At 38.3% G+C, this 15,755-nt stretch overlaps 2 protein-coding genes and 1 non-coding gene across 3 annotated transcripts; 1 reads left to right on the top strand and 2 right to left on the bottom strand.

The window, feature by feature from the left end:
- Positions 1-61: 61 nt before the first annotated feature.
- On the bottom strand, positions 62-6,374 carry LOC126802154 (uncharacterized). Its single transcript, XM_050529727.1, is given in 14 exon segments — positions 62-159; positions 162-180; positions 1,832-1,897; positions 1,983-2,073; positions 2,415-2,547; positions 2,684-2,772; positions 2,925-2,970; positions 3,808-3,888; positions 3,891-3,902; positions 4,165-4,243; positions 4,454-4,549; positions 4,722-4,910; positions 5,631-5,715; positions 5,863-6,374. Coding segments are annotated over 14 exon segments (1,596 nt in total).
- TRNAL-AAG (transfer RNA leucine (anticodon AAG)) lies at positions 5,078-5,158 on the bottom strand. Its single transcript has one exon. It is a non-coding gene; the product is annotated as a tRNA-Leu (tRNA).
- A 5,734-nt stretch (positions 6,375-12,108) lies between the features above and the next one.
- LOC126794214 (F-box protein CPR1-like) lies at positions 12,109-13,622 on the top strand. Its single transcript, XM_050520877.1, has one exon. It carries the CDS (start codon positions 12,116-12,118, stop codon positions 13,289-13,291), a length of 1,176 nt encoding a protein of 391 aa, XP_050376834.1. The 5' UTR covers positions 12,109-12,115; the 3' UTR covers positions 13,292-13,622.
- The last annotated feature ends 2,133 nt before the right edge of the window (positions 13,623-15,755 follow it).

The raw sequence follows: 15,755 nt of genomic DNA on the forward strand, positions 1-15,755 counted from the left end.
TTTGGAAAAGGCATGACGCATCATCACCCGTGTGAAAGTGAAAACATTCCAATAGGCATCATCACGCAGCTTTCTCGATTGCTTCAATAACATTCCAATATGGTGACCTGTTTGACATTGCTGCTATCAGAGCTTCATGTATTGCCTTGTCGTTTTTATGAGGGATCCAGCAAACAAAACCTGTAGTACATAATGCCCCAGCATCAGAACATCCAAAAAGGATCTCATCTTCAATTTGGACTTCTAATCTTCCCTCGCCATTCAAAAAGATTAGGATTTTTCTCTTCCCGTAATATAATACAACAGCTTTCAAGAGTATCAAAAACGTCGCATGAATTGTCAGTGCATGAATGTGAAGCACCAAAAGTCGACTCTCTGGTTTCTAATGGAAGAAGACAAGCAACAAAGCAACTTTGTCTTCATAAAAAAAAAAAAAAACAACTTTGTCGACCACTGCCACTATTAGAGGCTGAAAGGGTCTCGTGATGATGGGATTCTTTGATTTTGTTGGGATGTGCAATATATTAGACTTGGTAATGTCCTCTTTCAACAGATCAGGGAGCCACTTGCACTGTCCTTGCACCTGTCCATGTGCAAGTCAGGTGCCTTAACAGATAAAGCTAATGTAGTCAGTGATGAAAATAAAAAATGGCGCTGCAAAAACAAAAAACCAAGAAACCTAGATGCCTCTCTCCATCCCCTAAAATACAACCCCTTCCGGCCATGCATCCCAATATCGTCAAAGGTCTACGTCCGCGTCACCGATCAGAAGAATACCGTTTTTGAGTTATGTTTCGGGTTGATGGGTCGTCGACCCGATCGAAGAAATAAAATTCAACTTGAATCTTCAAACCGATCTGATATTCACTCTCCTCGACTATTTCTCATGCATGTTCTCAATGAATACTGACCTAAATTCTTTGAATTGTATGGTTTTCTATAGAGAGATACTAATAGAAGAAAGAAGAAGATGGTGAAAGAGAGAAGACAAAGATGGAATTTCTCTGTCACATGTGAAGACTTCTCTTTGGCCTTAATCTAATCTTCACCTGGTTTGATTTGATACTATTGGACCAGTAAGAAGACAAGAACCCGGTAACCCTCTCTGCCTCAACTACCCCAAACCCAACCTCTCCACCCATACCGCCCAAGTTTGACCCCTCCCAGGTCGGAGCCGCTAGTTCTCTCACTCCTACTCTGAAGTAGATTGAAGAAAAATACCGCCAAGAAGACCGCCATGGTGTGGAAAGTCTCAGGCTGTGTTTGGTAGAACTTATTGGCTCTGGTGATTATAAGTTAAGCCCTTCAAAGTATTTGGTATGTTGGCTTATTCCTTCCGGCTTCCAAAAGTCTTGGCTTTTTTCCTCGGCTTTTAGAAGTTGGCTCCCCCCAACTTTTAGAAGCAGAAGCCTAGAAAACACGTAGTCAGTGCCATTGTCGGGGTTTGAGCTTATGGTACGGTGGTTATGGTGTGATGCCGGTGAAAAGAGATTAAAAAAATAAGGAAAAATTACTTTGATATTTACCTTAGATTAATTTGATATGATTGTTACTATGTTTGTTTACTGTTTGTCGTTTCAATTCTTTTTAACAGTGTCAATATTGATGTCAATGCCTTATTTAAGAATATTTTAAATTAACGGCCTAGATCATATTATAAAAACCGGTTCACTCGCATCTTGGTGCCTAAAATAAGTTTCCATAGATCAAATAGGAATATGGAAGGGTTATGTCAAAAATTATAAAATAAAAATTATTTGTACTTCTTCCTATAGAGAAATAGTACTAATTAGTAACTCAGATGCGCATGCAGGTTGTATGAGGAACTTACAGCCCATCTAGTAAGATTTTGTTGCTAATCTTTGCTAAGCTGTGGTTTGATTCTGTTGATAAATCTCTGGGTGGAGAAATGTAGGTTTCTCAGATTGGGATGAAATGATATGTAGACAACAAAGAACACTAGGAAAACAGTGACTTTAAACCTGAAGAGAGAAAAGATCAGCAGATTGCCCAATCACTTTGTCATATTTCAGACCTTCTGCTGCGAGTCCAGCCATCGCTACAACAGCCAACCTAAAAAGCGTATTTTTGTTTAATTTCTCTCAACCAGTCGTGAATATGAGTTCATGAATAATGTCTCTAATTCTCTATACTGGAGTTCAACTATGTAGGCATTGGTGTGAATAATATCGTCGAGTAATAGTAATATTGGAACAGAAATGAACTTAATACAGTAGACTAAGTTTTCTCCCTAGTCAAATCAGATTGTAGTCGCACTGATTTAGACTACTAGATGTACACAGAAAAGATACATTATTGTAAAGTAACACATTGCTCAACTTTTTACAGTTAAACATAAAATCTCAGACAAACACAATTAAGCAAAAACAAAGCTGTAACTTTGATGTAAGTACCTGTCTAGCTCCTTTATATCAATCTGCCCACTGTATATCAGCTTTTCCAGCCTTTGATCAATGAGATTGACATGCTCTTTGCGGCCAATATCTAGGGAATAACCCAGAATAGGAAGACCCAGCAAATAGGCAACTATCCAAAGAGATTAATCACTCATCAGAATCTAAGTAAGCAGGTACATCTAGTCATAAACCAAATCAAGTATATCATGTGTTTCAATGAATACCTAAAAATATTTTTCTCTTCAAAGAAAAAACAAATATATTACCTAAAAAATGAGCAGCTTCATGAATAGCAATTCTCTCCTGGTAATCTGGAAAAAATGATGAAAAGCTAGATATGGCAGCTTGAAGAAGCCTGAAAATGCAGATAGAGTTTACCTTTTCATGAAAGAAAATACAAATTTGATGATAGATTGTAAAGTAAACAAAAACTAAAAAGTTAGTGACTAGTTGAGATAGTTTAGCATACTTTACACTATCAAGGCATATTATAGCACTTAGGCTTACCCAGGGGCAGTGCTTCCCACACCCAAAACTACTAGAGAGATCGATGCTCCCAACCTACAAGGGGAGCATGTTTCAAACAGAAGGTGTCAGAAAAGCCACAATCTTTGGAAAAGAAAATGGTTATTATCTATGAACAGTGGAAAAAGAAACTTTTGGTTTATAGTGTGTAGATAATTATAGTAGTATGCGTAAATCTAATAGCTCAGCAAAAACAGTTATGTACGTGTATCAGTGTGTGTGTGTGTGTGTGTGAAAGAATATCAGGCAATGATTAGAACAGGAGACATAACATGATCCTTCTAATTACGAGTTCCAATCTTACTACAACCAGATTTGAATTTTTCTAGATTCTCAAGGAAGCTACTTTTTCTTGACCTGCAATGGTTATAAACTTATAATTTTTGTAAATGGCCCAGAATACCCATACTGGGTCAGAAGCACTACAGTTCTACTGACTGGGGTACTCCTGAAGTCTGAATTGGCTAGCAGCTACCTTATATAACTTGAGTCTCATCAGTTCTATATACCCAAACCTATTCAATAAATGGTCAGTGTGATAAGTACGTAGTCCATGTTCACATAAAAACTTTATAATATGTTAGAGGTGATGATACATTGTGGCAATAAAGTATAAAAACTGACTTCCTATCTCTCTCAAGATCAAAGAAAAACCAGTCTGTAACAAACTTCGCATATATTTTTACACAAAATTGACGAAATATCTGCTATAATGTAGTTGGATGAAACTCACTATCTCAATTATACATTTATACATCATATATACCTGAAAACTAGAATGAAAGTCACATCACATGGTATCATAGTATGAATTTCCTCCCTACCATACTTTTGAAGATAGGCAGACTGTAAATTATATGCGCACTTACGGAGAAAATGTGATATAGTCAAATTACCCCGGGAAGCTGGCCAGCAAGAAGACCTATGAATCCGGTTGAACCCACACAGTGAATAGAAATGCTGCATGTATCACTGAAAGATATTCAAAAAGTATATTGGAAGCAAAGCCTTAGAATAGCATATAAACAATTACTTGAAATGTGCCTAGTATTTCTCATCAGTATATAAACATTTCTGATTCACTAACGTCAGATAACAAAGACGAAAAATGTAGCCAAATTACAATTGGTGCTAATAAATCCAAATCAAAATTGGGGCTGAATTATATATACTCAATCTGTATGCAAGTAGACTAAACAAACTACCAGTACCATTAATGTACTTACATCATTTCTGACGCTCGGAACTGCAAGATTTTCAGCATTCTTAATCCCAAGAGTTGTGAGTTCCCGGAGAGATGCCTGGCGGCAAATGTCGAAACTTGAAAGAGTCAAAATCAATGTATCATCCCAACAAAAGCATTGTTCTAATAACTAAATAAAATTCAACACACTGCAACAGATGATGATGATGATGATGATTCAAGTACATGTATACATTTTGATTTGTAGATGATGCAAACATTTTGGTAGCAGTTTTCTCAGAACTTGACAATTGTAATGAAGACTGACCGTACGTCGAGACACATATGGCTGAGAAGTCCATTTCTTAGCCCAGCCAGCTTTCTTTAGCTGATCCAGCGCCTCTTTAACCGCACCGCTATCTTTCTGCACCACAATGATAACTTGTCCATTACACATCAACACTAACTCAATAACTCGATCAAAACCTTAACAGTTACATATCTCAAAATAGAAACTACTTTTGATCGATCACTAGCAACTAGTCATGTCAGTTAATTCAATCACTATATTCATCTAAAGTAGAGAAATAACGGACCTTTTCGATAGCGGACTGGAGGGTTCTGAGGTCGACTCCCGGGGCACCAGAGGAGGAAGAGGAAGCAGAAGCAGCTCGGAGTCGCCATTTGGGACATTGTTGATAGGTGAAACCGGAGGTTGGGTTAGAAAGAGAACCATGGTTATTTGAAATGAAGAAGAAGAAGAAGAAGAGGCTATTTGAGAGCCTCTGGTTTTAATTGAGGGTTCTGTTTGCCAACACAGTTGATAAGATAAGGTTTGGCGCCACGAGTTGGGGAGCGGCAGGATTCGCTGCGGTGCAGTTTGTTTTGGTTTTGTGCAGTTGGCAAATGAGAATCATACACGTCAGCAGTGATAGCAAGTTGAAAAATATTTTGTTGACAGTGGGATTTGAACCCACGCCCTTTCGGACCAGAACCTTAATCTGGCGCCTTAGACCAACTCGGCCATATCAACTTTGTTGCCAGTATAAGAAGCCATCTACAATTAGTTTTCAGTTGCATTTCCCATTCATGGTTTTAAATTTTAAGGCAAACATGGTACATTATTTCACGTTTGAAATTGTTAGGTTCACATGTACCATTTGAGTTTTGGCAGAAAGGTCATCCTCTTGGAGAGACGCACTGTGTCACCAATACTTACACAGTTACAAATGAGTCATTTGTAAGGGTTACGTTTTATTGTCCGAAGAGAAGTTGCAGAATTGTAGATTCACATAAAGCCACACTTATGATGAGCAATGCATCGTTGCAAGATGTCAGATGAACCAATAGAAGTATTACTAAACAGTTACAAAATTGGAGGGTGGTATGTGTACCAACATTGCAGTACTGTACCAACCCCAAACCTAGGCTGCAGTATCAATTGAAAATGCAATACTTGGGAATCCTAATGTTGCAGTGCGATGGCAGCAAGATGAGCAGCAAACTGAAGCAAATGAAGTACAAGATGCAGAATTATCTCCACCTGAACCATGCGAAGAGAACCAAACAAGAAGCGCAGCCAAACCACAACTAAAAGGATTTCAATTTTCAAGTATCATTAGAAATGTAAAAATGTCATAGTAGTAAAAGTTTTTTGCAGGTTATTGATAGGCAAGTTCAGCAGCACGTAATTGTTCCTCATTTCTGGGCGCCCTCTTGAGAACACAAAATAAGAACCTCTGCTTCCTAGATTCCCAAAACAAACCAATAGTATCCAGAGTTATTAGCCATCTTCTAAGCACAAAGCTTTGCACCCATGCACCCCTGAACACAAAGCCTTCCCCTGTTCTTCTCATTATTATTTCATGGCTGGTTTGTGTATCAACATCATATACTTCAACTCTTGTGCTGCGAAATAGCTGCAATTCTTGCTGTGCTTGCTGAGTCATCTTGGGAAGAACGTGGCCTACAATCCATGGTTTTCTTAAGCAAAGTCTATATCTTATATCAAGGTATCCCAAAAGCTTCTCAACCCACTGATCAAAACAACAACAGATTTCCAACCTTGTATAGACCTGTTTACCCATTTCATCAACCTCATTCCTTAAAGTGTGAATCCTGAACGCAAAGAAATTGTTCCTAATCTGTTCCAGATCAGGGTTTTCTACAGCTGGATCAATAACACAGGGCTCTCCAACCCAGCGCCCGCCAAGTGTGAGCTCCAGTGAAAGTTCTTCTTCACCTTCCATCTTTACTTCTTCAAGAATCAGACAAAATTGAATCTAGAGTCCAGCAAATACTGACTAGTCACCAAATGGCTAAATCTCGATCCCACGTTATCAGACACCAAATTTCGGAAACAGTCTAATTAATGCGCAAGAACAAGACTGGAAAACACGTCAATGATATAACAATACTCCCAAATTTAATCAACAAACCCAAACCTAAAACTAACTACAACTTAACCATAACGTGACTCAAAGAATTGCATCAAGATCATATCAACGCTAAAAGAAGAGCCGATGTTAATCATACCTGTACTGCCGAATTCAATGAACAATGCAGAGCCAATCTTCGCTTTTCGCCTTTCTATCAAAGTCTATCTTCCTCTTGAAACCTCCCAAAATCGATCAACAAAGTCACCTCAGCTACGAATACTAACATGAAAGTACAAACCTCAAGAAATTACTTGAAAGAATCAAAAGAACGCACCATGAAACCTTGAAACACACGCGAAATTGAAACAGCGGTACTCACCGGAATCCACTGCCACGAAGCCTCGCCGTGAATAATGAGCACGTCGTCGCCGGCGCGAAACAGTAGTCGAGGTCCGCAGAGCAATCACGGTGGTCTCTAGTAGAGCGGTGAAGTGATGACTTGAAATGAAGGACAGTGCACTCTCGTTTTCTAGGGAGGAAAGGATTCCATAATCAATTTGGGAGAAATTTTATGGCTCTGTGTAATAAATAAACACAGGATGGGTATATATAGTTACGCATTTTCCTTTTTGTCATTCAACGAAAAAAAAGAAACAGAGGTTTTATGATGGGGTTTCACCTTTTTTGATAGGTGATATGATGGTGTTGTAATTCTAGTTTCTTTTACTAATGAATTTACTATTGTATCTTGAATTATATGGTATTTACTATTATGGTAAAGAAGAATGGTGACAAGGTCGGAGGGCGTCGAGTTAGGACGTGTGGACTCACGCTTGAGTTGTTAAAGGGGGTGCATTACCACCCAAGGTCCACTTACACCACTCATGTGCAAGTCACGTGACCTAACAGATCTGTTAACTGTGTTTAGTGTAAAATAAAATTCGACTGCAGTTAAAACCCAAAAAAGCATCGCTTGCCTCTCCATCTCTCCCAACCCAGTCTCTCTATCTCCCCAAATCATTAGAACAATATGCCGAAAACCCAGTTAAGATGGAGAACCCAATTGAGGACGAAGCGACGACGCCGACGTTGTAGATGACTGGAGTCGTGTAGATGACAATCAATACTACAAATTATAGATTCTCACTCTTCCCCTTATACTCCAATATAAATTAGATTAATCCTATAATTTAGACTCTTTAGGCGGAAACTTAAGCCGTGACGGAGCTACGCTGATAGTGCAGAAATGGACAAAATCGGAAGTGAAAATCGAGTTGGGTCGTGTTGTTTTGGATAGTGAAGACGGGTATGAAGTTCTGAGATTTTGTTGTAGTGCTAGATCAATCACAGTACATCACCGCTACCGCCGGAGGAAGAAGAACAAGTAAAAGTTAATTGAACTCAATGAAGAGATCCATGGGACTATCGTGTTGGCAAATGAAAATAAAGATCCCCACTACCCCCTTATATTCACCATTCAATCGTAGATCGAATATCCTCCTGGAACATGGGTACTCGCGAGAGAGGCACTCTCCAAATGTCAATCGAGTAAAACAATCAATTATATACTGATATGATGTCATGTGTTTTTACCATGTTTCACAGGTTTTTTGTTTCATTGTTCCTTAACGGTGTTAATATGGATGTTAGTGCCATATATGAAGTTAGATCGATTGAATGGCTGAGATTAGATATAAATTGTTGGTTGACTAGCACCTTGATGCCTATAATAAGTTCCATATTTTCTTTGTTAGTCGTGAGTCGTGACTTGTGAGGGTGGGTCTACTCCAAAAGAGACAGTCTCTCGGGATTTTCAAATACAGTAGATGTTTCGTCCACGTTCAAATATTTGAAGTCATGGCTTTATTAGATATTCGTGAATATCTTAAAAAGATTTCCGTTTAAGCAATTTATTCGTAAAGATGTGCATTATGTGTTTGATAAAAATTAAAAAGTCACTTTCCCTGAGTGCCACTATTGTGTGTTTGTCTAATGAGAAAAATCTGCTGCTGATATTTATTGATATCTCCCTAGTCGTAACTATCACAAGCTTTCCTCTTCCAAAAAAACAAAAGACTATCACAAGCTTCTTCCCGCTCTCTAGAAATCAAATTTCCCTCCAAAAGTAAAAGCTTTCTCTACCATGATATTCCATAGGGGTAGGCATAAAAAACGGAAATCTCGATCCCGTCCCGAAATTCATAGGGACGGGACGGGACGAGACGGAGGTCTAAAAACGTTCGTCTCGTCCCGATCACGTCCAGCTTCATTCTAGTGGGATGAGACGTGGGACGAATAATTTCTATCCCGCTTCGTCCCGTCCCGTCCCGTCCCACCTTTAATGAAAACTTAAAAATTCTTATATATTTGTATCAAAATGAAACTAATTTATGTTCTTAATAACTCTAAAATTATATCAACTCAAATAATAATAGTAATTTATAATATTTTAAACATAATATGCATTATTTTTGTTAAAATTTCATTATTAAATGTTACTTTGTTATGAAAAAAAATAAAAAATAGGTTTTTATTTAACTTCATAAAAAGATAGGATTTGTCTCGTCCCGTCCCGATCCCGTCCCGATTCAAAAGAGTGGGACGGGACGTGGGATGAGCTTCGTCCCGTCCCATCCCGTCCCGTGCCCACCCCTAATATTCCATCTAGAAATCATCTTACTCTCAATATAAAAACACAGTAATCATCTTTAGTGGCGAATGCAGATTTTTAAGTCTATTGATGCACTAAAAAAATATAACGTTATATATACACACATGACACATATACAATATAAACTTTTTCTCAATTAAATTATGTAATTGTAGAGTTTAAATTTTAAACAAGAAAAAACTGTAATTAATAATTTCTTAACAACAAATAATTTTCACTGAGTATCTAAGATATATTAAAAAGTCAGGGGGTTCTATTTGCACCTCTGAAATTACTAAGTATACCTTCATCATTTTTTTACTAGAATTTGACTTTGTCAACTTATAAGAAATGACAAATATAGACAATTAAAAGAAATCTATTTATTTATAAATGTGTACCTGAGGAGAACATTGATTGATTTTGAGAAGTTTGATAGCCAATTGCAAAACTCAGATAAATTGAGGAAACCATGACCTCAAGAACCCAAAATTTCATATCAAAACAAAAAACCTAGAAATATTTAAATAAATAAAAATACACACTCCCAATTTCATAGTTCTAAATCTTATCAGAAAGTCCTACGCCAATATTGCAACATTGGAGCAATTCATATTGGACCAAAAGTGGAACATTTTTGGTGAGGGGCTCATAATCAAATGTTTGTGTTAGATAAAATTATTGGGTTGATTGGGGTATCTATTAACTTGACTGCATAATCAAATATTGGTCATGAACCCAGATCTTACACATGCAGAAACCACTTTATAAGAAGGGAGTCATCGCCCGAGATGGGTTCGACCACCGACCGAACGTCAACATGTCCTCATTTTTGTGATCGATTTTGAGAATCTTGCAAAAGGTTACCCAAAAACTCTCTCTCTCTCTCTCTCTCTCTCTCTCTCTCTCTCTCTCTCTCTCAACCCAGATTAAAAATCTAACTCATAAACCCACATATAAATGATTTCATTCATGAAGGGGTTTGTCCGATCCTTAGTTCATCAATATTAAACTTTTAAAACTAAAGGACCAAGGATTAAACAATTTGTATTCGAGGAAACATAGCAATTGTAGACGTTAACATGTGTTTAAAGGATAATCTAGTAAGCATGAGGAGGTGCACTTAGATTTTCTAGTGAGTAAAAATAAAAATGAGGTGTAATAAGTAACGGATGTGAAATAGAACCCGCAAAAGTCAATTGAGAAACAAGCGGATTGTAGTAAAAAAATTAGAAAAACATATTTGCTACTTGAATGAATTGAACACAGGACCTGCATAATACAGCAACAGAGCGACCACTACACCAAACCACTACAATGCCATTTGGGAACCATATAACATTATAAAACAAAATGGCGGCGCACCAGTAGGCACCGATGTAGCTCCACCACTCATCTTAGTTTTAGACAATCTCCAATTGAACCTCGCCCTGTAGGCTGTAGCTTTTCACACTGCCAACCCCCCTCCAAGCCCTTCACATTTTGATGATTCAACGTCCATCGTTCAGATGGCATCCTCCTCCAGCTTTGCATTTTACGATGAACTTTGATGTCTCCGTGCCTCCTTCTCAACAAGCAGCGCTCAGCATGTTTTAACTGTTTTAACCTTTTAATTAAGTTTTTCTTTTCTAAATAATAGATACAACTGATACGTAACTAATTCTTTGATTAAAGAAATCACCAGATGTCAAATGTCGATCAGAATAATGCCCATAAAAACTATATATGTAGAATAGACCAAGTTTCTCCTGCCTCTAGGTGCGCTCTAGCTCTAAAGTTGTTTGAACTTTGTATTTAAAAAGCCTCTAGCTCTCTATGTTGTTATTCCTGTAACTGTAATTTAGTAATTACTACCCAACTCTTCTTTTTGAAGATTGAGAACATGTTGCCGATATTCGGGTTCAGCAACCCTGGATGTCTTCAACTCAAGCCTAGCCCTCGCATCATCCAGCTTGCTTCCCACCAGTGTCATATGCTGTCTCAAATCGATGTCTCTCTATTAGTCTATGCATACAGTTAAAACTTAGAAAATTATGTATCATAAGAGGACAATTTTCTGTGATTGATGAAAAACTTAATCAACTACCAATTTTCCCAACGATCCTCTACGGTCCAAGGAAAAGAAAGTACGTAGAGCAGTATTACAACCTCTTAGTTTTATTTCGGAATGAGATAAAAATTTAAAATTATATAGGCCGATGAAAAACCTTTACTCTCTATCACAATCACTGTCAAAAACGATAGGTCAAACAATGGAATCAAACAGAATGAAATAAAAGATCGGTATTCCAGTAAGCTCAGAGTTGTTAATATCCTTCTTAGTTCTATTTATCGCGATTGCATTCATCCGATAGAAAAGAGAGAGATTAAACACAAACCCCAACTCGATGGATATCAGATATCTGGATAATGAGGGTAACTGAGAGACAAAGCAAAGAAAATATGAGATTACTGTGTATCAAGACATATCGTCACAGGCAGAAACAACAAGGAAGAAGCTAGAAACGAAAATCGACACTTACGCTTTCCTCAATTGAACTATCGCAGCGAACTCCAGTTACCAGCTTCTCTCTCTCTCTCTGTCTCTCTCTGGAGGAAAACAAACTCCATGGCTACCCGCGACTGAGAGAATCAGAGAAGCAGAAGAGACGTGATTCGTAGAGGGAGCTAACAACCAAAACCGAGCACAGGGCACATTAATATACTGTATAGTAAATAGTAAATAGTAAATAGCAAATATAGATAACCATTGGAAATGAAAGTTAAAGTAAAAAGTTAATACAAGAATAGAATCCCAGATTCCCAGGTCAACTTGGCTTTGGATTTATGTGTAACTTTGGACTGTTTGCAAGGACTTTTCAGTCCTTTTATGTCCGGAACTGAATCAAAGATGTGGTCGGGAACTCAAACTCGAGAGCTTTATTAGATCTCCGATCAGATAGAAAGAAACGCAGACTTGGCAATGGTTCCGACGATGAAGAAGATTCAAACCCAAAAGTGGGTAATGGAAGGCAACTACTTCCCTGAAGACATCATAGGCACAATCCTGTCGAAGCTGCCCGTCAAAGACGTGATCAGATGCAGCGCCGTGTGCAGATCGTGGTACTCCCTCGTCAGAAACCCTACCTTAATTCAAACCCACCTCAAGAATCAAAACACCGCCGGCGACCTCCACCTACTCGCCTCCCGCCAATCAACCGACTTGTGTTGGATTAACCCTGCAGGTTCATTCGGTCAGTGTTTCAGACTCGAACATCCATTTTACAACAAGAGAAATATTAGTTGGGGCAAAGATTTGCAATCCGAAGTGGTCGGAACTTGTAACGGCGTCGTATGCATTGCTGTTTCCTCATTCTACATTGATCCCTGCCCTCCTGTAATTCTCTGGAATCCATCCATTAGAAAATTTGGGATTCTGCCTAGTCCTAATCGTGCCGTTTTCTACCGGTATGAAAGCATTAAGTTCTGCTATGATTCTCGTATTGATGATTATAAAGTTGTGAGAATCGTCACGGAGCCCGGTTGCAAAATTGAGGTTGAGGTTTGGTCCTTAACCAGAGGTACCTGGAAAAGTCTTAGTAATGTTCCTGCTGATTTCGCCCCTTTTGCAAGTGACATGGCTTTTGTCAATGGTGCCCATCACTGGGTTCAACATCACTGGACAAGGGAGGAGGAGAACCCCGTTGTTTCTGTGGTGGCATTGGATATGGCTGATGAATCATTTCGGAATGTCAGGATTCGACAAGGGTCTTGGAGAGACTTTCCACCCATGATTTCGAGGTACCATGGTGACGGGGATCAGCTCTGGCTTACCTTATTTGAGATTCAGGGGAACTCTTCTTTCGACTTGTGGGTGATGAAAGAGTATGGTGTGTTCGATTCGTGGACAAAGTTGTTCAATGTGCGTCTGCTAGGATCTCCGGATGAAGAACCTTGTATTGAGCCATTTGGTGTTACAAAGAGCGGTCAGGTGGTGGTCAAAATGGGTCGAGACGGAGAGCTCAATTCGATGCAGGTTTATGATCCTGAGGACAAACAGTTTAGAGATTTTGGAAATCATGGGTGCAGTTGCTACTTGATGGATTCTTTTGTGGAGAGTCTTGTCTTACTTGACCAAACCAATGTTTACTCGTACTGAGGAGGAACTCAGAGATATCAACAACAATAGTTTTTATCAATGTAGCTTGCTCTGCTCTCTCTTTGGACCAAAATATGTATCAGCCGTTTGGTTTTAGTGTTTAACGAAGGGTCATCAGGTTGCAGGTTTGATTAGGGACAGTCTCATAATAATGTATTAGTGGGGTTTCAATTTCAAATAGTTTTGTAATTTGCCTTCATGTTTGATCTTTGTTCATCCTTGCTTGTTGCTTGGTCTTTTAGGAGTCCCTGCTTTTGTTGTAGTAACAGATACTTGTCATTTGGTATTTACTTGCTACATCCAAGTGATCCAACATTAACGGATCATTGCCATTTGCGAAACCAAAGGTTTCAATATTTTGAATCAGGCATTTACAGTACGTAGTTGAATGAAAGACAAAGATATGTAATCAATTTCTCATCTTTAGGGAGTATAAGAGCATGTTTGTGTTCAGTACAGAATAGCCAATGTTTGTGTTCAGTATGACGTCTGCAATGTTTGGTGAATGACATTGGGGATGATGATAGGACTGAATTGTATGGGGCTTTCTCGTATTACAATTTGGATTGAACTTTTGGTTTATGATTTCCTTTGGTTATTACATCAATATTGAAAGGTCATTGAAAGGCCACTGAAAGGGTGTGTCTGAGGAGGGGTACTAAAGTCCATGTGCCTTGATTAATGAGAGCATCATACTCTTCTTGCATGGCAGCCTTCCAAGCAGGACTAAGTAAGGCTTGCTTATAAGAATGTGGTTCGATATCATCAGAATTGGTAGTAGTAGCAACATAAGCCTTTCTGGGAAAAACTCCAGTCTTGCTTCTTGTCATGATGGTGGAGTTGGGATCAGTAAGTCTAGTAGTCTCAGATTGTGGTTGATGTGAAGAGACTGCAGCATTAGTAGCAGGAGATGGAGGATCCAACACAATTTGAATATCAGATATTGGGATATAAACTTGACCTGGTTGGAATATAAAATCAGTAGATGAGCTTGGCATGTCTCTTGGAGGAAGCAATATGAGCTGTGATTGAGCTTGTTCATTAAGAGAGTCAAGAGCTGTTTCAGGCAGGGGAGACTTCTAACTTAAAGTGGAGTTGTAACCCTGGTGTAGTAGTGTTAGTAGTTGAGATAGGTTCTTGAACGTTGGATAGAACCTTGTTGTTGTTGCTGTGAGTAAGATATTAGGCCAACTACAGTAAGTGAGGGCTATATTGGGCCCAGAACCCCTTTTTTAATATTTTTAGTTCATGAAGAGGTAAATCATCTCCAACAAGGGAAATAGCTAAATTAATATTTTATTGTTTTGCATTATGTTTTTTATATTTCTAATATTTTCACTTTCTTATAATCATACTTTAATATAATTATGGAATGATTATTAGGCTAAAATTTGAATTTTTTTTCAGTGTATGTTCAGATGAGATTTTTAGATAGTTCGACATATGCCTCATTATTTAGCCCGCATATCTAAAAAGTCTACGGAGGCCCGCAAGCACAATGAGCTTTTACCCAGCCCGGCCCACGAAAAAACCTGCTTCCGTGGGTAGAGGGCCGAGCATAATATAGAGGTGTGAAACCCGGCCCTTAAAAGTCCGTAAATTAATAAAATATTATACATATATATTCTATTAGGTTTATAATAAAAATATCGCATTATGAAACAACTATATGAAGGAAACTTTTTGGGATCGATCAACAGCAACCGATATGATCGGTATATATATTTAGTGACCGTATAAAAATTTCATCCAATTCGGACCTCGCCTGACCGTCGAAATTTTGGTAAACTAAAAACAACACTAATATGCTTTAAGGGATGACCTATTACTAAGATGTAAACGCCGAAAGTTGTTTACACATCTAAAATCACCTATTTTTTATCACCGATCGTGCGTGGTCGCATCGAGGAAACTCATTTGGTGAGCCCTGCACAATGAGGTTATAATATGTCAAAACGCATCTTTTTTGGTTGACCGTAAGTACGAACGGTCAAACCATGCCCAAAATTGACAACATTTTTACGGAATCCCTAAATATATATACCGATCATATCTAATGGTGTCGATCGACCATATTTCGAACTAGAGTTGTCGATCGCTGAAATGTCCACTAATGTATCATAACCTTTATATTAGGTTTTATAATAAACTATCGCATTATGAAACGATTATATGAAAACAACTCATCGGGATCGGTTGACACCAGCCGATGTGATCAGTATATATATCTAGTGACCCTGTAAAAATTTCATCTAATTCGGACCTCGTTTAACTGTCGGAATTTCCAAAACCAAAAACACCACTAATATACCCTAAGAGAAGACCCATTATCAAGATGTGAACATCAAAAATCGTTTGCAAATCTGAAATCACCTAATTTTTATCACCAATCGTGCGTGGTCGCACCAAGGAAACTCATTTGGCAATGAGAGTTTTAATATGTCAAAACGCCTTTTTTTTGTGG

Source organism: Argentina anserina, chromosome 1 (assembly GCF_933775445.1).
Source record: "Argentina anserina chromosome 1, drPotAnse1.1, whole genome shotgun sequence".
Lineage (NCBI taxonomy): Eukaryota > Viridiplantae > Streptophyta > Magnoliopsida > Rosales > Rosaceae > Argentina > Argentina anserina.

Coding starts and splice junctions, on each gene's coding strand:
- LOC126794214 (XM_050520877.1), top strand. CDS start 12,116: ATGGTTCCGACGATGAAGAAGATTCAAACCCAAAAGTGGGTAATGGAA.